The sequence below is a fragment of the Arctopsyche grandis genome, chromosome 5 (assembly GCF_051622035.1).
Source record: "Arctopsyche grandis isolate Sample6627 chromosome 5, ASM5162203v2, whole genome shotgun sequence".
Taxonomy (NCBI): domain Eukaryota; kingdom Metazoa; phylum Arthropoda; class Insecta; order Trichoptera; family Hydropsychidae; genus Arctopsyche; species Arctopsyche grandis.
In genome coordinates this window covers 6,207,768-6,232,579 of record NC_135359.1, presented here as the reverse complement: position 1 = coordinate 6,232,579, position 24,812 = coordinate 6,207,768, and the positions used below count along the sequence as shown (strand labels likewise).

Sequence of the window (24,812 nt, the reverse complement as noted above, 5' to 3'; positions counted from 1 at the left end):
GAAAAGTAGAATAAACGTATTACAGGCCAACAGTATTTTTAAATATTGTTAATCGCAAAATGAAGAAAAGTGGACTTACACACTTTCAATTATAACGGCTCAAATACATGATCTTAAAAAAAACTATAAACTAATATTTAAATATCAATTTGGTTTGATTTACACTATAATTATCTTGATATATAAAAAAATAACCACTTAAATGCTAAGTTTGTTTTTTTTTTTAATCCTACACTTATTTACAAACTAAATATTAGGGTTTAGAAAAATTTATGATTTTGGTATTAAAATAAAGAAAAATTTATTCGAAAAAAAATCATGACGTTAAGAAAATTTATATGAATGATTCGAGAAAACAAATTTTACAGTTAATTAATTTAAAATTTCAATTCCTATTCCGGTTCCAGTTCCAAATTGCGATTCCTGTTTCAGTTCCGATTCCAGATTCCTATTTCAGTTACGATTATGATGACAATTTTTGTTGTTTGCTATTTTTTATACATTATTTTAATGTATATATCAATTATTTTTCCGAAACCACCCGTTGAAATATCAACGGGCACAACACCTAACATACATATTTAAAATATATACTGGTAAATTTGACCAAATCCGAACATCAACTTTAAAATTTTAATGTTGGACAAAACGCGAAGTGAAATTGATTTTTAGGATATATTGTAGTAAAATTTAAATTTAAAAATCTAAATATATTACATTTTATTTAGGAATATGTATATCTATTATACCGGTCTCCCTCACGGGCCCGAATGTGAAACGCCCGAAAACGCAAATATCTGAAGGCAAAGATCGAAAATCGAAAGATTTTAAGTCGAATGATCAAAAAAAAAAGGGTGCATGGTAAACATATAAAAATCAATGTTTGTCTGTCTATCACGTATTCATTCCTATACCATTGAACCGATTGCGATGAAACTTACATGAGTTATTGTGTATGCCCGCGATAGTTTCTGTAAAAAAAATTGCCCAAAAACGGGAACGGAAACGGGAAAACAGGAATGAGTGGTATTGCAACGCAATAACTTCAAATGTGTCCGCGTCTCCACCTGCGTTGTTAGGGTAAAATAAACAAACAAAATTCCCGACAAATTATCATTACTTTAATTTAATTTGATTATTAAGTATTAATTTGAAACTGAACATTTACTCATCGAAAGACATCGAGAAACGGGAACGGGAATTACATGCGTTACTGTGACATTGCAACGCATTCCGGGTTCAGCTAGTTATATTATAAAACCCAAAAGTCGGAATATATACTTGATCAATTTTACCACAGCACTCACAAGTTGAAATAACAATAGACGGCATAAAAATAATAAAAAAAAAACTCACCTATTCTGTTTTTTAATTCTATACATTGTGATATGTGTGGAAACTGCAAGATTTTTCTCCATTTTTTACTCTTGCCTTTGTTACTATCGGACCCTCCTGCGAACCAAAAAAAATCACACATTAGAAACACAATAATAATAAAACCAAAATAAAGATTTGACTTCCAGTCATTTTCTAGGATACGAACGAAAAAGTTAAGCCACCACAAGGTCATACACGCGAAATCCAACTCTATCAAACTTTTTCCATCAAAAGTTTCGCACAACCGAAGCGTACGAGTAAATTGAACAGAACCATTCCATCGAACGTTTACGAACAAGAAAAAAGTTTTACCCAAGCTTGCAAAACGCAAACGCTCTCAATTAATACAATACCCAAACACACACACACACACACCTACACATTACACTAAGCCTATTCAAACCAGACAAAATTTCAATGAAAGAATAGAAACGCATTGATTGAACGAGGCGACAGATCTCCTTGACCGTTCATCCGACGAAATAGTGAGGCCAACAACTTCAAACAAACTATCAAACGTTGGGTACCAACCAGTTGGGCCAGAGTGCTTTTCTATTCAAACACGCACACGCTGGTGTAATATAACAGAGCCCTACACTCGACGAGCCAAGTGACGACATAAAATACTTGTCCTTAGCAGATTAGCTCACACCTACGTAATATGTACGTAATATGAACTAGATAAACGTATTATAGCGAGAAGCTTGAAAAGACACAAAGCAACTAGGCATTAGCCGAAAGTTTACACTACGTAACTCGTCTCCACGTGTGTCTAATGTCATTCTACAACTAAGATACGAGATAGATTGTGTAATGCGGTTTTGCGTTGTTTTAGAAGGTAAAAGTTCAAAAGGAAGTGTCTAATAGCAAAATACCGCTAAAATTAAAGATCCCAGTGCTTTTAGACAACGTTGATGATATATGGAGCAGTTTCCAAGTATAAAGTCAATTTATCAATCTTTATCAATATAAAGATTGCCACGCTTAGCCAGCAGCGTGGCTCGGTAGTTGCGTTGATACTAAGCACCGAAAGTCCATTGGGTTCAATCCCGTGAGCTGATCTCGATTGAAAAGAATTTATTCAGAGTATAATCTTAAATGGTGCTGATCCGAATTAGATATGTATGACTAAAGCGCGGACCCAGAGCGCGCCGTCTATTGTTCAATTATTGCAAATTATTTGTAAAAAAGGTTCGGCATACCTTTAACAATGCATTTACAACATGTGAACAATGAACGGCGCGCTCTGGGTCCGCTCTTTATTTATGACTCCAAGTCGATCGTTTCCTATCTGATTTTATTGCTGGAGCGGTTCCTCGTCAAATTGACAAAAACCACCCTACCCACTATATTACCACTATTTGAATATGATTTCATAAATTTATTATATACATATAAGATAGATGTTTCGCTAATTCTTATATATAGTATTTGTATTATGCTTATTCATATGTCTGTATTCTAATACATACGTACATATATAGTAAGTATTTGTATTATGCTTGTCTGCTCACAGTGACGCGAGTATTTTGTAATGTCACTGTGGCATAAGTGAACTTTAAATTATTATATAAAAGATGTGTCATCTTAGATTTGGCCAAGATTTATGAAGAGCAATAAACAGAAAAAATGCTGTCGTGTTACAAACAATTAGAGTTTGTTCGCGATTGTACATAGTTTGTAGAGATTGTAATTTACTATCAAATTTCATTTACCGGTAAACAGTCAATAATTCTTCCCATTATTACCGGTAAATGAAAAAAATAAACATTGATTAGATAACTGTATATGTCTACTTTTCCTAAAAACTAAATCTCAGATGAATAATGTCATATAAATACATAAAGACCATTCATTCGTAATAATTAATAATCATAATGGAAACGACCGTCTGATCGCATTTATTACGACTTGGTTGGTTTGTGTTGCCACTCTTAACCTTTCCACCGCGTACGACTACTATACATGTCCTAGCGAACATGCCCTCAGCGCGTGAGACACGCATAGATGTCTTGGAAGTTCCAACCTGTATAAGAGCCGTCTATTGTGTTAAAATTTTATAACTTGGTTGAAAATATTACTAAATGTATACTCTACCAAATTCAATAGATGGCAGTAGTCAAAAAAAATTCAATATAGGCTAAAATAATTTATAAAATATTACAACCTATATTTATAGTCGAAAACGCGATAACAAAATCCGCAAAAAAGCAGCAAAATTTGGTGACGCGAGCAAAGGGTTAAGCATGCATCAGTGTAGCCAATCTTACGAATGCATCAGTAGTGCTAACAAGAGAACTGTCAAACTGACAGAAGACTTGCAAATCGCTACAACTAATTACTATATTACTATAGAAATAGGATGGTGTAATGCCTTGCATACAAATTTTTAATCATTCATAAACAAATTCCGCAATACCCCCATTTGCATAGATTTTTAATGCAATAATATGCCCGTATATGTACTTAATTCGGTATATAATTTCCGGTAATTACCGATAGCGAAAATTCGGCAATTTACCGGTAAATCGGTAATGCAATCCCTAGGCACGTGGGTCGGAACTGTTTTACAAAAATGCATCTATGTAAAGACAATGGGTTTTATGAAGGTTATCCGTTCACTATTTATCAAGATTAGACAAACTTAGGACCAGGTTCAACTACAAAATGACCTTACTGATTTTATTAACTGAATTTCATGATAATGCTTTTCGAAAGCAGTTTTGCAAAAAGGATCTACCTACTCGCATGCGTAATATTCCAACTATATTATTTTTGCGAAGCATTTTTACGAAATATGAAGCAACCGCATGTTGCTGCGAATGTTACCTATCAACTACATAGTTGTAACTGCATAAGTTTTCTTTCCAAATAATAGTCTGAACTTTTTTTTTCAAAACTACTTCCTTATAAGGACTTTTTTATTATTGAAGGTTATCCATTTACTATTTCCTCGAGAGTAAATGAACTCAAATTAGTGTTACTTTCATTTGCTCCAGATTCAATCGCAAACAAATCACACCGACCAAGTTTACATAATTTCGATTTCACTGACCTATCTCAGAAATGCTTACGATATTTGAAGAAAATACTGCAAAAAAAAATTAAACTTCAAATAATACTTCATCTTCATAGCCAATTTTGTAAACAAAATCATCATCGTCATTCACAGCCATTCTTCTTCGTTATTTTCAATTCATCTCAGTTTTGAGCAACTCTTATCCATCTCATCCCACACATTTTTCTGATTTCATCCAACCATCTCCCATGTGGCCTACCTGCACCCTTTTTATATACCCTCGGGTACCATTCAAGCAGATATTTCATTGATCTATCATCCATTATTCTAGCCAAGTGACCCGCCCATTGCCATTTCAATTTCTTTACTCTCACCACCACATCAAACAACTTTGTCATAAAACCAAATCTTGCCGTTAATGTTGCTCAATATCGGTTCCCGGAAGAATCCACTCAATAATGCGGAAAATCCTAATTTTCAAATGCGCTCAAGAAGAACTTACGCAATACAATTCCACAAAAAGTGGTTAGCACCCTCGGATAACATACAAATACCCCTTGACGCTTTCTTTGTGGAATTCTATTGCGTTAAATCTTCTTGAGCATCTTTGAAAGTTTGGATGTCTGGAGAGTGCAGCTCCCTTGAGTGAATTTATCCGATCACCCAAAATATTACATCGTCAAATTGTATAAGTTTGTTTTTACATAGACAATTTCAACTATACAAATATGTATCATCTACAGCCATTCACCATCCACTGCTGGATGAAGGCCTCTCCAACACGCTTCCACTCGTCTCTGTTTAACGTAACTCTCACCTATCTCACCCCACCCATTTTCCTAATTTCGTCTACCCATCTTCCCTGCAGTCTTCCTTTGACCTCTTTGGATTCTCTCGGGTACCATTCTAGTACTTTTTTGTACACCTTTCGTCCATTCTTCTAATCACGTGGCCCGCCCAAGTCTAACTTAACCCTTTGAATGCTGACCAACTCCAATCGGCGTTTTGCCAACAATTCCACGGAACTGAAAAATGCAGATGGGCGTTGTTTTTTGAGTATGTATAAAATAAACAAGAATACTACCCGCTAAGCCTTTCCAGGTAGCATTGAGCATGGGTCGTATAATCCTTGTCAATGTTTATAAAGACTGGTTTACACCGGAATTTCTGAATTTATAACCATAGCAGAATTTTTCGATGGAAATCCCTAACTGCCGAGTATTTTACATTGTAGCTTGGCATTTAGATTGTGAGCATTACATTTTAACAGCAATTAAGTAGATGGAACTAGTTTTGGAAAAATACATTCATTAATAGACTTCTTTTATTTATTTTATATTGTTGCAAGATATACATACTGTTACGTACGCCGCGGATTAAGCGAATAGAATCCCAGAGACTATGTGATCGTTCAAGGGTTATCTGTTATCGGATTAACTATGTAAGTGCTTGCACTTACTTCCAGGATTATATCTGGACTCTAAGTGCATTTAGGCTAAACAATTACCATTATTAGTTATTTCTCAGAATCGGTACGGGAAGACCCAATGTCTTGGAAATACATATCCGAATACGTGACTATACAACAGGTAAACAGATTAGGCGTCCTGAGAGATCTACCCTTTATAAGGCGGTACGTAGGCGATATAATTAATTCTGGACGGAGCACTGGCAATACGTATATCTCCTGAATCATCAATAAATGCTGTGAAACGACTGTTGGCCTTTTACTTGGATCCTCCACCCACCCCTACGCAACTAGTTTTGGAAAAATACATTCATTAATAGACTTCTTTTATTTATTTTATATTGTTGCAAGATATACATACTAAGAGAGTCTAAACACACCTTTACAAAACTCGAAAACGTCGGCGGGGGTGATCGAGGGTTTCTTTGGATTAGCTAAAATTCTTATACCTACCTTCTCTTGGATTTCTAAATATTTCTAGTTGTAAATTTTCAGCGTGGCGGGCTTTCAACAGAAAATATGTCAGCTATCAAAGCGTTAAGGACTATATATGAATCTAATCCTAGGTTAAATTATAGTATTTGTTAATGTTGCCCACATCATCATATTTGTTAGGTTTGCTTTCCATAAATTTTACCCGTATGTATACATTAGATCTTTTTACATAACTGCGCCCATATAAGGACTACAAATCCGATCGAAGGTAAACCGTTTACTATTCTTCAAGATTAGACGAACTCGACTCGGCGGGGTTACCTTGATTTGGGCCCAGGTTAAATCACAAAGTCACCGGTCCGATCTCACGAGAGGATCCACACGCACGCACACGCACGCACACACACGACTCCAGTTTCCACGGCTCGGAACACGACCAGCTATGCGGTACTTGACTGCGACCTTAAATGACGGTCATGTTTGATGTATTATATGTCTGCATAGATTGGTTCGATAAAACCGGCCCCCGGGGTACACGAAAATAAACGCGCACGCAGCGCGGCGCGACACACATATTTAATAATAATTGATTTAAATATAATGCGTCCCAGTTTCCAGTGGTCCATCGCGATGATTAGATAAACAGGCGGACCGGGCCCGGGTGCGGGGGAGAGCCGAAATCCGTACACGTATTGCATAGTCCAAGCACGATGCGACAGTGCCTTCTAAGCCATATACTATAATATTAAACGAGCACATCTTGTGTATATTTGCCAATTTAAATTTGAAAACGTGCCAAAAATTTTGATGACTTTTTTTTTGGTTTTTTAACCTTTTTCGGCTACAAAGCGGCATTGAAATTTATTTTACATAGATATATACCAGGAAGGCCAAACAGGTAGACCCCAATGCGCCTTACTAGACAATTAACCGCTTCATCGCTAGCAGCATAGCTCGGTCGTTAAGCTTCTGCTTAGGACCGGGCCGCACCGTGCGACTTGCGAGCGACTTGGTTGAGGGCGACCAGACCAATGCATGCAGGTAGATGGGACATGCTACGCCCGTCAACTTGTTTGTCGCACACATTTCCATACATTTTTTCGTGTCGCGCAACTAGTCGGCCGACAAAGTTGCACGGTGCGGCCAGTCCCTTAGCGTCGAGAGGCGCGGGGTTCGATCCCATGAGCTGACCTCGATTGAAAAGAATCCTGGTATACATGTAAAAAATAAATAAATAAACGCACCGGTGCGCACTCCTACGTAATTAAGGCTATGACTCGAAATTAATTTTGGCTCCTTCACAGTGACATCTAAAAATATCCTGTAATACTAATGAAATTGAAAAAAAAGTTATTTGTGATGTATTCAAGAGGTAGTGTCAAGGGTTGGCACTAAGCACACATAATAAAACAATCGAATCGGATTTTTTTTTTTTTTTTTTTTTTTTTAATTATTTTTTTTTTATTTTATTTCATACCAGGAAGGCATTACAGGTAAACCCAATGCGCCTTCCTGGCCAAATTACAAACAATACAGCATTTTTTATTATATAAGTCGCTAAATTACGAGACACTGACTTAAACTCGACAATTAACGAGACATCTATGAATTGTACATACATTTTTATTGTAATATTTACATTAATCATACTCAAATAGTGGTGACATAGTGGGTAGGAAGGATTTTTAGCCAATTTTTAATCGGGAATCGTTTCAACAATGAAATCAGAGAAAATTGGCAAACTCTGATAGGAAACGATCAACCAGGAGTCACAAATCCTGGTCTGACCAGCAGCATTACAGATATACTCAGAAAAATTCTTTTCAATCGAGGTCAGCTCAAGGGATCGAACTCGGCGCCTCTCAGTGTTAAGCAGAATCTTAACGACCGAGCCACGCTGCTGGCTTTTAAAAACGCGTGGCGATTAAATGATTAATTGCATTCATTAATTAATTAATTCATCAATAAAGACATCTATGGATTTATTTGACTTGTATATAATTTTTACATATTGTACATATGTAAATCTAATTCAGGTATTTGTGACATGACGAGTTTTGAGTAATTTTGATACACAATCGACAAAACATCTGTCGGCCTAATGTCCGTTTCGCCAAAAGTCCGTCAGTCAAGTAACCATTCGGCCAAAAGTGAATTAAGTATCTTAAAGCTATAAAAAAATACAGTCAATAGAGAAACAAAAACATCTTACTATTGATTCCAAAACTCACTTTGAGAACATCAATACTCAATTTTGAGTAAATGACTGTAAAAGACAAAAATCTGTAAAAATTTCGAATGTTTTTAACGCTCAAATCTCATAAATGAGAGCAAACCTAGTAAATATTGATTAGTCTATTCTATATACTGCTCAGTGTAATAAATAAATTCATAAAAGTCGGAAAATACATAAATTCTCAATCTCCTTTACGATACATCCAAATATTTTACGTAGTATTAAGCCCAGGCATAATCAACAGCTCAATGTTGGGGAAGGTATGGTTTAATTGAATTGCACCATTGTATCGTACGCTGTGTACGTAGTCATTGAATTGATTGTGTGTTGCACCACGATAGCATTTAGTGTGCAATACACTTCAGTCGCATATATAAAGGTAGATACTACCTATACATATGTACATATGTAGATCATTTATATTGTTGTGCAGAAGGGGTTTAGCACAATACAAGTAGAAACGTCAAAAATCGCCATCGGATGATCGGAGGCGAACATCGGATGTTCGCCACTTAATCCGTAACATCAACATCGGCCAAGCCGAGTCTGTGCATCCGCGTGCGGTTTACTTAACGCAAGCCACGGCCTTTATCGCTGACGTGACGTCACACGCAAATAACTTAAGTGCGGTTTCCCGCGCACACTCTAAAAACGATTAGTGACATGCGTACGTTTGTATATACGTTCAAGTTTATTCGTACTAGTACAGTACGTAACGGAAACTACACGTAACCAGCAGTTCGAAAAGTATTCTTTGGCATATTTTGTATGGACACATTATCCTGTTTAACCCTTTGAATACTGATGTATTTTCTGTTAAAAGCCCTGTTCTACTGTCTGCACGAATTGCTATTGGACGAGAGGCGGTGAAGGAGATAGCATGTACGTTCTTAGCATGTTTAGTCTCTTCCTAGAGCGGACCAACTATAATGTGAAATATTTGTAAAAAAAAAAAAACAGCATAAATTTAATTTCTCTACATAACCCTTTGAGTGCTGACGTCTTTTCTGTTGAAATCCCGCCACGCTGAAAATTTTGCCAACATTTCCAATTAGAATTATTAAGAAATCCAATAGAAAACGAGTATAAAAATTGTAGCTAATCCAAACAAACCCTAGATCACTACCCTAGAGAACTACCGCCGAGGATTTAGAGTTTTGTAAAGGTGTGTTTAGACTCTCTAATATATCTTGCAACAATATAAAATAAACAAAATAAGTCTAATAATGAATGTATTTTCCCATAATTAGTTCCATCTTCTTCATTGTTGTTAAAATATAATGCTCACAATCTTAATGCCAAGCCACAATCTAAAATACTCGGCAGTTAGGGATTTCCATCGAGAAATTCTGCTATGGTTATAAATTCAGAAATTTCGTTGTAAATCAGTCTTTATAAACGTTGACAAATGAATGACACGGATTACACGACCCATGTTCAATGATTTTTTTTTCAATGCTACCTGGAAAGCCTTAGCGGGTAGTATTCTTGTTCACTTTGTACGTGCTCAAAATACAACGCCTATCGGAGTTGGTCAGCATTCAAAGGGCTAAGCAGACGAAAGTTTGAGATTGTAGAACGAAGTGCACCGGATGCGAATCTATCGGCTTAACTTAATCAATATCAAAGTGAATATAACAAATGTGAACTTCCGTAGATGCAATGTAGTTTTCATAGGTCCACTTTCACTTTCAACTTAGCATCTATACTTGCATCGAAGTCTTTAAGAGAATGTGGAATGAAGCCAAGTAGGCCACGAAAACATTGAGATAACTCAATATGAAAAATGTGTAGAGAAAAGACAAAAATTTAATCGTATTGTAAAGGCCTTCTTGCTAAAGACGATGATGATGATTATATGCAATTAACTATTTATTAATATTATATTAAACATTGCAAAAGCGATCCCTTTGAAAATTTTGACACCAATCGCAACGGCGACTAGGGTCCAATGTTGGTACGAGATGTCAAGATCCATCTCAAGATCAAATTAAGAATGATCATCCACTTGAGTACATAATTCGTAAAACAAAAAGGTACATGTTAATGCACACAAGTAACTATGCTTTGAAGTTTAAATTTGTTGTCAATCCATTCTATGTACATACAAAAATCAAAAAAGTTGACCTAAACGAGCTGATATAGGGCTTATGTGGTATCTGTAAATCAAACGATTAGCAAATATACATGTCATTCAATCAATCGATAAGCATACAAAACAATAATGTTGCGGTAATCCAATACCTAATTGGAAATTGTTCTATTTCGAGACATTTTAGTGTAATTAGTATGAAAATAAACGTGTGCTTTGGTTTTTATTACATTGAGTGATTGATCGACAAACACGGGTTGATTCGATACACATATATTTATCAGGCCCGTAGACGATAATCAAGTGTGGTAAACCGGACTCATTTCATCAGTTGATTGCCTATCAATATGGTAACAGAATTGGCGATACATCGTCAATAACGTTTCTCAATTACTACTATTTCTATATATGGACTTTTAAATTATATAATATAAAGGCATGAACTATTATTATAAATCACGAGAGACGCAAGAAGTTGACTGTCCAATATCAACTGACGAATAAAACATGTCAAACATCAAACTGTCGTCGGAGTTTTTCATTTGACCAGAGAAACAAGTTGTTTCTTTTCGGGCCCTGCCATATACACAGTGGCGTGCAGAGGGATGGGGCCAGTGGTGTAATGCTACATAAAAAGAACCAGGGCGGTGTTTCATTTTTATGACCCCCCCCCCTTTTTTTCATCTGGAGGGTTAAACAAAAATCAAATGCTAATTAATAAATATTCTTGTTGAAATTATAATATTTTTTATATTTTCTAAAAACTTCCTTCCATACATCCTCTTCAACATCCTTGATTTTTCAAACCCGTGTTTGTGTATCAACAGCAATATTTGCTTTTAGCAATGCCAAAACGTATGTATGTCAAAAAACTATGAAATTTTAGCCAAATTAGGCCAAAGCTCTTGGAAAAACGAACAAAGCGCAAAAAGAAACATGAGCAAGGCACTCACGGATTATTTATTTATTTTTTACATAAAAGAAAGGCCTTACAGGTAAACCCCAATACGCCTTCCTGGCCAATTACAAATTACAATTACAATGCAGCATTTTTAGTACAAGTCGTTGAATTACGAGACACTGAAAAACTCGCAAATTAACGATACATCTATGAATTGTACATTAATCAAATAGTGGTGACATAGTACTAGGTAGGAAGGATGTTTTTAGCCAATTTTTAAACGGGAACCGTTTCAACAATGAAATCAGAGAAAATTGGCAAACTCTGATAGGAAACGATCGACCTGGAGTCACAAATATCCAGGTCTGACCAGCAGCACTACAGATATACTCAGAAAAATACTTTTCAATCGAGGTCAGATCATGGGATCGAACCCGGCGCCTCTCGACGCTAAGCAGAAGCTTAACGACCGAGCTATGCTGCTGGCTAATATGGCTGGCAAGACGCTCACAGACGAACACGAACAAGGAAGGCGTTTCATCTGGTGACACGACAACTCGTTCACAGATTTTCCGTAAACCGAGGATGCGCTCCAGGCATTACGTATACGGCCATCTCTTTCTCACCCCGTCTGTTCACCAAGATCTCGTTTACTATGCCATTACGTATGCAGCCATCTCTTTCACAGACCGTCTGTTATCGGTGAACAGACGGTTTGTGAAAGAGATGGCTGCATACGTAATGGCATAGTAAACGAGATCTTGGTGAACAGACGGGGTGAGAAAGAGATGGCCGTATACGTAATGCCTGGAGCGCATCCTCGGTTTACGGAAAATCTGTGAACGAGTTGTCAGGTAACCGTTTCATCTACATATGTATGTAGTTGCAAATAGTGTTCGTCTAATTTGGACCGACCATCAGACGTTCCAATACTCTTTAAAGTGAAATAAATAAAACAAAAACAAAAAAACGCTTTTATATATTTTTAGCTAATATATTCATTATTTGTCACCTTTGTACGCTATTTAGGATAGCGGAAAATACCAGCTCAAATATTATAATTAACGAGAGATATCGAGATAAAACATTGACTTGTGATTCAACCCCCCCCTTCATTCAGTGGGGAGGGGGTGGGATTAAGCGAGTACAATTGTATATGTTACTAGATGTATGTAGTAGGTACAAATTTTGAACGGTCGGCCAAACCTGTATAAATTAGCTTTCGACTGGAATTAATTCACATCAGACAATTCGAGGATACGATCGTTTGAATCGAGCCGACAGTTGCCTTCACCGGTCTAAAACTGAAAGCTTGACCCGACTCACTTCTGCACGGGACGTTTGTATCTGCCTCCTATATACTTATATACATATATATCCTCCTCTTATCTCAGTGCTGCTTTTGACGTTTAAAATCTGATATATACCCAACGACCAGACACTCCAACACCGTCCGAACTCCCACCCCCCTTCTACATATATGAAAATACGAGAAAAATAAATGCTCCAATATTAAAAGCAGAGTATACACGCTAGTGGGTACACTTTTCATTATTCGCGAGCGCACCATCAAAGCACTATATTGAAATAGGGCTAGGAAACCTTTTTGAATTACTCGAACAGCGCAGGGTTTTCCAACATTGTCCTAATCCTCGATCTATTCAACCGTACAGACAGACAGACAGACAGACGTTCAGGTGAAATTTCAATATCGAGTGGCACTCTACATACATATATACATAATATGGAGGAGCCGAGAAGCTGTCCTGAATTGTAAGCCCCTTCCAATAATGCGAATACTATAAGCTCCTTTCTATCAAGTCTGTTGTTCGGGCTAACCAAGTTTTGTTTTGAAAATATAATAAAAGGAGTTTTTGTGCCAATGAAGACATCTCCGTAAAGGTTGATGGGATTTAGTATGTCGAATGTCTATATATGCATATATATATACCAGACCCGTGCGAGGACATATGTATACGATTTAGGTCCAAATATGCATGGCGTGTTTTTGTACGTCAGCTTATGTACACATTATATAGGTTTATCATTCCAAATCGACACTTTTTTCATTGCAAATTGTTCCTTTTTACAAACCTCCTTCATTCATTTCAAATTGACATTGAAAAGGGGTCAATTTGAAATGAAATAGGGTCATTTTGGAATGAAAAACCTGTATCAACTTTTACACATTGTATCAGTGACGAGTTATCCGCGAATCCATAAACGGCATACTTATTTTCAAAAAGACATAAAAACATCGCCCGAAAAAGACTGCAATTGAAATTTTCTAGGATAACAACACTTTATGGATACTTCGTATATACGAGTATGTATGCAGATAGATGTATGTGAGATTAAAAACAACAGTATGAAAAATTTGCACGTTATTGAAAAAAAAAGTTAGCACTTAACGACCGCCAAAAACCGCACGTTTTTTCGCAAAAGTGCAAAAATCTTTTGGTTTTTGAACCATTGCGGTTGTTTTAATGAAATTTTCAGTATTCAAATGTATTAAGGCATCGAACAACCAATTATTAATAAAAAAAATTGTTAATTCTAAAAACTTGACATCATAAATTAAATATAACCAGCGGCATGGACTAATGGTTAGCATATAATGCTTTCGAGCAGGGTGGTCACGGGTTCGAGTCCCACTAGAGTCCCGCTGCTGGCCATACCTTCGTTTGTGACTCCAGGTCGATCGTTTCTTATCGGAGTTTGCCAATTCTTCTGGTTTTTGTTGAAACAGTTCCGGTAAAATTGGCATCTCCTTTCCTATCTCTCTTGCTAATCTCAAGTTATACGGCGTGAGGTTCGCCAATTTGATTATGAAATGCTGCAAAAATTTCTCCATATACATATGTCACTGTGGATGTTTGTATGAATTCGCATTGTATAAAATGCATATTGATTGATTGTATTGTAGTCGTATAAGTGCACTCGACGCTTTGGAACGAGATGTAAAGTGCTCATGTTCTATGAAATAAAATAAAAATAAAACATTATCTAATATATAATTTCGAAACTTTGTATGTATGTATGTATATAAGTTTAGGTTTGTAGAATCCGTGACGTTATTGAAAAAATCTAATTTTCTATAACGATGATAGCGATATCGATTTCGATATCGATTCCTTTTTCAGTTCCGGATCCTGATTCCTGTTTCAGTTCCGATTCCCGGTTGCAATTTCAGTTCCTTATATATATAAAAAAAACCATTCGTTTCTGTCGTAGAATATTATTTTTTTTCGATTCAAATAAATTTAATAAAAAAACAAATGAATGTTTACGATTAGATTAGCCATAATTAAACGGTTTATATTACAAATACCGAGCGAAGCCGGGTAACACCACTAATATTTTATTATCATTACAATTCGCATGCGTTTGCAAGCACCATTTCTGTAGTTTAAATGTGTTTGAAAATTTACGAAATTTTCAAATTCTTGAAAATACGAAATCTTATATATGTATATGTATATTATCATGAATGAATTTTTTATACAATTTTACTGCAATCTCTAAATAAAAATTTGAAAAATAATTGAAATCATATGATTTTTGTCATCAGAAAAATCGTATATATCTGAGAACGTCAGGTTGGCGTCCGCGGTTGTGTGAACGAAGCAACAGTAGGACGCCAACGTGGCCTCTACGGTAGGTAAAGTGTTAACTTTCTAATATTGAAATATTTTAAATAATGAATTCAGGCCTTTTTTGATTTTATGTAGTCAAAATCTCTATTTACTGAAAAGTTCGAGTATAACCATTTAGGAAAGGCTATATATTTTTAATGGATTCATTGATAAAATGATAATAACCATAAAAATCTTTCTCGCCGACAGCACGAGATAAACGCTACAATGATTGGCCACTTAAACTAAAACAACACACTGAGGCGAATCCATGTCAAAATAATACATCGCTATCAGTCAGCAGGGACGTCACAAAATTCTTATTTTTCCGCTATAAAATCGAAGTGGCCAATAACTGTACACCGGCCAGCAACTGTAACGTCTCCCCTGGGTAAAATATAAAGACCGTATTCCTTATCAAAATTAAGTGCTTGAAAGAGCACAACCTGGAATCGAGTAGAGCGACCTTTTCAATACTTTATTAACAACCGAAACTAGACACTCAAAAAGCCTCAGGTTGCCTAGCCATGTATGTAATAGAAAAGAACAATACGTAACAGAAAAAGAATGCCGTTTTATTTTATTTTATCCGGAAAATGTAATGAAAACTCTCTGCGAAGAACACAAAGGCGGAGAGAGAGAGAGAAAATGGGGAAGGGGAGGGAACTACGAAACCCTCGATTGATAATAAAACTGAGCGCTATTCCACATACATACTTACACATGTAACCGAACACCGTGCGTCGGTCGGGATCTAAGCCCGACAAAGTGCACATTGTTACAGGATTCAGCCAGATTCGATTTACCATCAGAATGAAAGGAGGAAGTGGGAGGATCGGGTGGGGGGAGGGAGGATGTGCAGAGACTCTCCCGGTAAAAAGGGGTCAGGTGACGACGACGACCGTGCGTCCCATCCCGGTTACCCGACCTAAATGGGTTAACATAACTTTTGCGAGCCCGTCTCGTAAAATAAGGCGTTAAAAGCGAAGCACTTCGCCGAGCCCCCAATCTAGTTCCGGAGGGAGACCCGAAGACGGGTGGAGACATAATGTGCACTGCCAAGTAAAGGGGGGGGTGGGGTGGTTCTTCGCCCACCCGTCCGACACCCCCGAGCCACACGGTACGACCGCGTTAATAACGAGCGGGTTTTAAGGCGTGTTACAAAACCCCTCGTTAAAAATATTACACGAATATGAATCTCCGCCGGTATTGCCTTCGACCGCATAATAAACGAAAAAAAGCAACCTGTGTGAGGATTGAAGCGACGCGACGCGACACAACACGACAAGAATAAAACCCATTGGTTCTCGTAATATTCACACAATAGAAACACCCCAGAGAGCTTATTGATACGTTATGTATCAATTCAAAATAAAATAAAATTATATCGCGCGCTCATACTACCATTATTAACCTATATGCTTCACCTGTGTGGAATAACGCCTCCAACACTTTCCAAGCTCCAAATAAAAATAAAACAAATCCAAATAAAACAGTGTGTCGGTAAATATGTATATAAATATATATTTTTGTATATGACAGCACGTGGAATAGTATGGGGATTTCGAAAAATTTAATATCCAATATGCAATTTCGTAAGAGACTTTTTAATCCGGACTGTTTCAGTTCCGGATACGGATTCTTGTTTCTGTTCCAGATCCTGATTCCTTTTTCAGTTTCGGTTCCCGATTCCTTTTTGCTTCGGATACGCACTCCATTTTCAGTTTCGGATTTTGATTTCACCGCTGCCTCGATTACTGTTTTAGTTCCGATTACTTACGATTACGATTTAGTTCCGGTTCCTGATTCCTTTTTGCTTCGGATACGCACTCCATTTTCAGTTCCGGATACCGATCCCTGTTTCAGTTCCGATTCCCGATTTCTGTATTAGTTCCGATTCCGATTAATTATTACTATACGTATTGTAACTTTATTTTAGATCATGTATAAGAATTGTAAATAGGTTTTTGAGCTCTTTTTCCTATTATGCTGTACATTAACATTAGAATAATATAATACATTGATTACTAATCAAATAAAATAAAATTGTAAAATAGAAAATGATCAGTAGATCAGTAGCTATTAAAATAGATATAACATGTATTGTGAACATAATTTCGTAATAATAAAAAGCATTTCAAATTAAAAATCAAAATCAAATCATGTATCAATTTGTTTCCGAAACCACCCGTTGAAATTTCAACGGGCACAACACTAGTAAGAAATAAATCTCTAAAAATAATGTAAAACCCACCCATGTATACTAACTTGAAAAAACTGCATGCCATAAATAATATTCCGTTAGTCACAGACATTACTAACAAACTAACCAGTAGATTCTATGACAGAATCACTAATAAGTTAATAACCCATACTAACACACTTGTGAAGAGTCTCGATGATTACAACAAAATGTCTATACCCTTCATGTATAAACACAGATTACCTAAACACAATCTGCTATAGATCGTCGACTTTAGAGAATCTTTAGTTAATATTATGTATTAGATGTATTATGAGCATTATGTGCTAAAACATAAATCAGGAAAATAAGGGGTTGAGATATATAGCGCCATCTGAAGTAGCATCAGTAGGTTCATAACTCATAAGACTAATATAAATTATCAAATACTCGATTTAAGCACATAAGCCTCTTCCATAAATGGACAGAACCAAAGATCAATGTATCTACCTGTAGTGATATATCGCAGTGACAAGAGAGATCATATTATGTACATAAGTCTTGGGAACTAGACAGTTCAGGCAGAGGCAAACCATAAACGCCAACGCTAATTTATTTAAAAGCAATAACGATAATTAGATCGGTCGACTTTGCCTTTAAAATGACAGTCCAAGACGAAAGCTGACGCAAATTCCAAAAGTTCCAATAAGTAAACTAACCCAACGCCATTTCCCTCTTCGAGCTACAGATCTAATTTAAAGTTTGCGAGACCTTTTCTTCTCCGAAATTAATCTTTACATTAAGTATGCACCGAGAACAGAGCCTCCTTACATAATAATATAATAGACACTACATTTCGTTGACAGTTTGAGTGCCGTCGACTTATCGAATAAAAACTTTCCAGCGAAGAATCAGGTCGAACTGTCTACGAGAGAGCTGTCAAGTCAAGTAAAGGAAAGGACGACGTTTTAGACAATCGCTCAAGGGAAACGAATAAATACGGGCCCGGGTTCGTTCGAGTCGAAAATTAAAAATATTTGCTTCCACGGAACCTTTTACCTTATTCAGGTGATAAATCCAATCAAAATACCGAATCTGACGGAATCCGAACCTGACGCATTCCCCTGGGACTATATCAAATATCTATATATACATAAATATATCGAACGCCTCAAAATAAAATGATCATTATTGAAAAATATTATATCACAGAGGAAAACCGCTTGCAACCTGATCCGACAATGCAAACAGAAAAACCAAATGTATTTCTTTATATATTTAGATAAAATAATGAAAACCACAATGAAAATAATCATAAATATAAAATAATATATGTAAATTTAGAGAAGTAATATGTGAAGTAGTGATTTTCCTACACCAAAGTTACTCGAAAGTTCTGGGTACTACACCTTTAAACCCAAGCCTTTTCTATCTCGATAAAATGTCTCCCGTATTATATTTATGTTGGTTAGTTCCGTTAGTAAAAACTACACCTGATTTACCTTTATTGTTCTGCTTTTTCATGCAAGAAAAGGAAACAGACTAGAATATAAAACACGCCGCAACTTTTCAGCTGCACGGTGAGGAGCGTTTCAAGTGTTCGAAAAACGGTTTAACTGTACATATGTAAGTTTGTGGACCTTAAAACTGGAAATGCTGAAGATTTGACAAAGAGAAAATGGTTCCAAAGGGTGCAGAAGGTCTTTTAAATTGAGATTGGTATTGAATCTTAGGAATAGCGAAAAACAATGTATAAATATCGTAGAAGGACGTATTCAAAGGAAAGTAATTGTATTAAAATCTTTAAAAAATAAACTTTAAATAAACCACAAACACAACTAACTCCTTGATCCATAAATTGAAGTTAAAAATTTAAAAAAATTTGACTACAAATTATTAGCAATTGGTTATGCCAACAATGTATAGAACAATTACAACTGAGCAAACATATCATACTCATATTTTCTTAAAAATAGGTAGACATTTTCTATTCGAATTCGAGAATCTTAAAAACCAGATTCTTCCATATAATAAAGTAGATTTCACTTGAATCCTTCACATATTGCGATCATATGCTAGTCCCAACCACTTACCCCACAACTGATTCCCTTACATGTCTTAGATTTCTACTGGTTAGCTTATATTAAATTTTACATAATTAATGAAATAGTGAAAATGCCTTACAAATATATGTAATAAATAGAGGTAGGATAGTCACAGTGCTATCCATTGTTCGGCAAACCTTTAACAATGCATTTACAACCTTTGAACAATACACGACCCCCTCAGGCTTCGGTGACTAGTAATAACTAGTCACCGGAGCCTGAGGGGGCCGTGTATTGTTCAAAGGTTGTAAATGCATTGTTAAAGGTTTGCCGAACAATGGATAGCACTGTGACTATCCTACCTCTAGTAATAACAAGTAAAATAGGAGGGCTGCCTCCCTCTCCAGATCCTTATATCTTTTCCGAGCATAATTTATCCAGCGAAATGAAATTGTACGATTGTGGAATTAGCTCTGTAGCATAGCAACCATATTTATCAAACGACGAAAGCAATTAAATAAACCATTGTATTTGGGGGGGGGGGGAACGCTAACTATCGCAAAAACAACATTATCGTTACGATAGGGTCCATGTGAATTTTTCTCCGCAATATCCTGCGATAGTAAAAAGTCTGACTTTAAATATGTAAAACACCGATTATAAATACAATGTACGTTAAAAAATCCAGATTAATCTCACCGCACAGATCAGTAAGCAGATGCATCGTGTGCAACTGCGCAAACGATTGTGATCATGCGAAAGCTTACACACTCTTCGACCTGAATACAAATACCCGTAATTAAAACCGGCATACGATATATTTTATTTTATCTTTTAATTTATACTAGGAAGGCCTAACAGTTAGCCAGAAACCAGTGGGATTTGAATCCGTGACCACTTTGTTCAAAGCATTATATGCTAACCACTAGTATATTTTGCTGGTTATGCATAAATGCTGGTTATGTAAACTAGCTTAAAGGTCTTGTAAGTCAGACAAGAGGTCGAGAGAAGAAGATGAGCTCAAACACTTCAGTGGAAGTAGGTGTCATTTCCAAGTGAACCAATCTTCTACTAAAGAAGCATTTTCAAGTGCGAGTTCGTTCAATACCCAATAGGATCATCAGTGAACATTTACAAAATGTTCCACGACCAAAAAAGTTCTGGGTCGACACATAACGGACTTGCAAAAGTTTCTACACTGTCGGATCGAGTCCGAGTGCCGATTTAGGGCCGAGAAACGACACTGGACACTTATGAGTGGACATTCCACAATTGACAACAGTGTCAAATGTCAGTCAATTGATCTTCGATGTTAAGCATTCAGGAGGTCAAGCCGCTCGACCAACCTCCTTTCGTTCCTCCCACACACGCGACTGAATAACACGATAAATTCGTACACATATCGTTGTCGTGATTACAAAAATAAATAAATAAATCGGACTTTCTCCGTGTTTCGATTCATTTTTAAACACAACTCCCGAGTGTGAGACGATAAATAAGCAATTGCGTAAAAAATCACAGCTATAAATCAGTCAGTGTAGTGCTCGGATAAAAGACTGAAAGAACCAAGTTTATTGGGCTTAGTAACACAGTCGAAATAGGAATTCCAGTTTTTCGATACCATTTGGACTATTTTTTATAAAAAACTTGCAAGACTTGAAAAAACGAATTCATTTTCTTGAACCTCATGTTCAAAGGTTCAAATATAATCTGATTGTATGATTGTAGGTTTCACGGATGTTCCACAGCTTCTATAGAAGCCATATTTGTACTTCAGCTATGGACTCGATAGTAGATTTAGAACAGAATTAATCAATCTTTTGATTAAGATGTTAACTTTCCATGTTTAAAAAGTGCATCTTATCGCCAGCTTAAGCTAAGGGCTAGGTGAAAGCTTTCTTATTTTGGTAGGAATTACTACTTTTTTATACATATTTATGTATAAACCAGGAAGGCCTTACAGATAAACCCCAACTCACCTTCCTGGCCAATTACAAACATCGATACAAAAAATTACAAAGCATCAAAGAAGTCTAATAAAAATTTTAATATCCTAGATAATATAAACCCGAATTTTTCGCGAGAGTAAGAAAAGGTTGTCAATTTGAAACCGCTTCAATGAAATCAGATAAATTGGCAAACTCGGATAGGAAACGATCAACATGGAGTCACATATCCAAGGTCTGACCAGCTACACCGGGCCAGGGAATGAACCCAAAACCACTCAATTGAAAGCATGGCACGTTGACTACAGCTCCATACGTTGCTATGATTCCAATGTAATTTTTAATGATTTCGTTAATAATAAAATTCCTCTAGCTTCATCTCGGAAACATTTGCTTACTTTAATGAGAGCTAACCCTCGTATATCACTAAAAAGTTAAAGCGATCGGAAGAGAGGAAGCGGTTTAAAATCAGCTCACAAATATTATCGGTGGGAACACACGGTCAGAACTAATAAAAATCTGTCATGAAAAAATATTACAAATGGAATATGACATGTTACGGTGTCGTACCAGAATAAAATATAAGTGAAATAAAATATACATGTATGAGGGTAAACGGGTTACATCCCAAATGTGAATCGATACCAAGATAACCGCCACTACAAAAATTCGTAAGAAAAAAGCATTTGCTAAGCAATATTTGGGCAGTTTTCTGTACGGAAATTTTCTTGTGCGAAGAATTTTCATGTGACTGGAGACCCGCGCGAGCGATTTTCGTAGCGGCGTATATCCTGGTAGCGATTCACATTTTTTTATTTTATTTTTTATTTATTTATATTATCTTAGCTATCAAGATAATTTAAAAATACATCTTAAATACTGGATGTAATCAAATATTATAAGTTATAAGCGTTTAAACAATTAAAATCTGACAAAACGAGACGGGGGCGGAAAGTCAAACATATAAGGCTAAAGGCAAAGGGTTATCTGTCACCGTCTTCAAATTTTTTTGGATTCACCATCAAACTAGCGGAAGCAATTTAAATCTCTATCGGCGGCCATACCTCGCAAAATGCCAAAGTTTCAAAGCGATCAGAAGAATGTAGGGAGTTTGTCAGACCGATTGGCGAAGAAAAACTAATAAAAACTTTGTAATAAAAAAATGATCACGTCTTGAAAGACATCAAAGGAAAATGAAAAATAACACGAAAGACATTAATATGACGTCTCGAGATTAGTAGATTAAATTTGAAGCTAAAGGCAATAAATTGGGCGATTTAACGAGGCGACAAATAGATGTGTAATATGTAGCATATCTTTCAAAGACTCAAAATTTTATATATAGTTTTATATATATAGACAAAAAAAATCTTCGAACCTTCGGCACTGATAAATATGACAAACACCTTACTTCACTCGCAGGTTTTCATTTTCAACATTTTTCAACATTTCAACATTTTCCGTGATACAAATGGTACCCACTACCAACATCTCGTTTAACATAGCACTCTACACATTTTTTTCATTTACATTACACAAATTTTACATATCCAACAAACAGCCAAAATGAGCACAGAATACGCAACTACATCAACTGTGTTCCATACAGAATTTTTCCACGACGAAACGCTTTACATACATTTCCAAAGCACTCGCATCTACGAAACGTCCCAGAAAAAGATATTAAATTTACATCGCATCTCGCGTCGCGAGCGGAATGTGGATCACCAGAATGTTCAATCCAACAACATATTCAACCTCTCGACACACACACACACACACACACGTATATAAAACAACCCCGACAAGAACATATCTCAAGAGCGAAAAAGGAAACAGTGACAAAAACAGACATATTATTATATTATTGCGAACCATAAAACCCGAGATTGGCCATTTCGCATTCGACTTTCATCTCAATGGGAAATACGCTGGGGCATAAACCGAGAGAAGATAGGAAGGAAGACCCGGACCCAAACGAGCGTAATAAGCAAGTATTGGCAATTTGCAATGAACCTGCATCGGACGGAAGAGTGCACTCTTCAAATCCAACGAACGGGGCGCAGCGGTGTAAAGCGTTGCACCGGAAAATCGTTATGCAAAACGTGTTGCATTATATGTACATATGCATTGTATGCGAGTTGTAAACGAGCTGAAAATTCAAGCAGCGCCGTCGACCGACCTAGAAAACTCAATTCAAACTTGAAAATATATGCATGCATTTTCGGATTCGACGAGACGCATCCGATGGGGTGCATTGCACTTGCATCCAGTCGATATCCGGTGGGAAGTTTGTATCGCACTTTCCGGAAGTTGGTCGTGAAAACATATCACATCGCGTACATACATACATACATATCCTCATTGGCAACTATCCAACTATATACTTCTGGTTCGACAACATCCTCGGCTGTGATGAAGAATATGATGCAGTCTTGTGACACGTGTGAAATGGAACACATGCTGTGTTTTCTGTGGAGTTCGCAATAACACTTGACTAGTTTTATTTATATCCGATTTTTAAAAGGGGCATGTACATACATATGTGCATACAGGTAGCAAAGTTTACTTGAATCATAAACAGTAATTATTGAATGAAAACTATTAAGGCACAAACGGGTAGGGATGAAGTATGAGAGAATTTGGCTATGGATCTTTTCATTGCCATTGGGGGTCGACGTGTATTGAAGAGTATTCTGTGCCAATGTGCACAGAATACTCTTCAAATCAGTTAGAAAGCATGCGTACATGCGAAATATGGAAATTGTGTCTCAAAAGTTTTACGTAAAGATATGGAGTGGAAGCCATGATTTTTTTTAATATTCGCTAAACTAAAAATGAATAAATTTTTTTTTTAATATTTGGATAAGACCCAATTTTATATATTTTTTTTATTACGGGTTGCTTCAAGTGGTACCTAAGGTATTAAACTTGGTCATATATAAATTTATAGATTATAAATCATATTTAATTAGTGGTGACTGGTCTCCTGCGAAACATCAAGTCTCGTTAAAGGAACTCTCCGTTTCTATACTTCTCTCGTCGGCTTGGTACTACGAGTATATAAATTTATAAACATGTTTAATTGAAATGAATTAAATATGTACATAATATATACCTAAATACATTTTTTTATTTTATTTATAGCAGGAAGGCCTGACAGGTAACCCCAATGCGCCTTCCTGGCCAGAAACATTGTACATTTGATAAAGTATTATACAAAGTAAATACATATCAATCACCATCCACAGAGACATTTATGGTAAAATTTGTAAATTTGCAGCTTTGTATACAATTCCGCGAAATTCGAGATTGCTGAAAACTCGAGATTTGCGATAAAATGGGTAACGTTGCCAATTTGTTGGAACCGTTTCAATGAAAATCAGATAAATTGGCAAACTCTGACAGAAAACGATCGAATTGTAATCACAAATATGCAAGTATGGCCAGCAGTACTACAAAAATACTCGGAATAA

General features: G+C 36.2%; 1 protein-coding gene across 1 annotated transcript in view; it reads right to left on the bottom strand.

Annotated features, from left to right (window-relative positions):
* Window positions 1-24,812, bottom strand: part of Gprk2 (G protein-coupled receptor kinase 2) — a 49,041-nt gene that overhangs the window by 9,148 nt on the left and 15,081 nt on the right. The window contains exon 3 of the mRNA XM_077431753.1: window positions 1,357-1,452. Within this exon, the coding sequence (XP_077287879.1) occupies window positions 1,357-1,452 (96 nt within the window). The remainder of the gene's footprint in view (window positions 1-1,356; window positions 1,453-24,812) is intronic.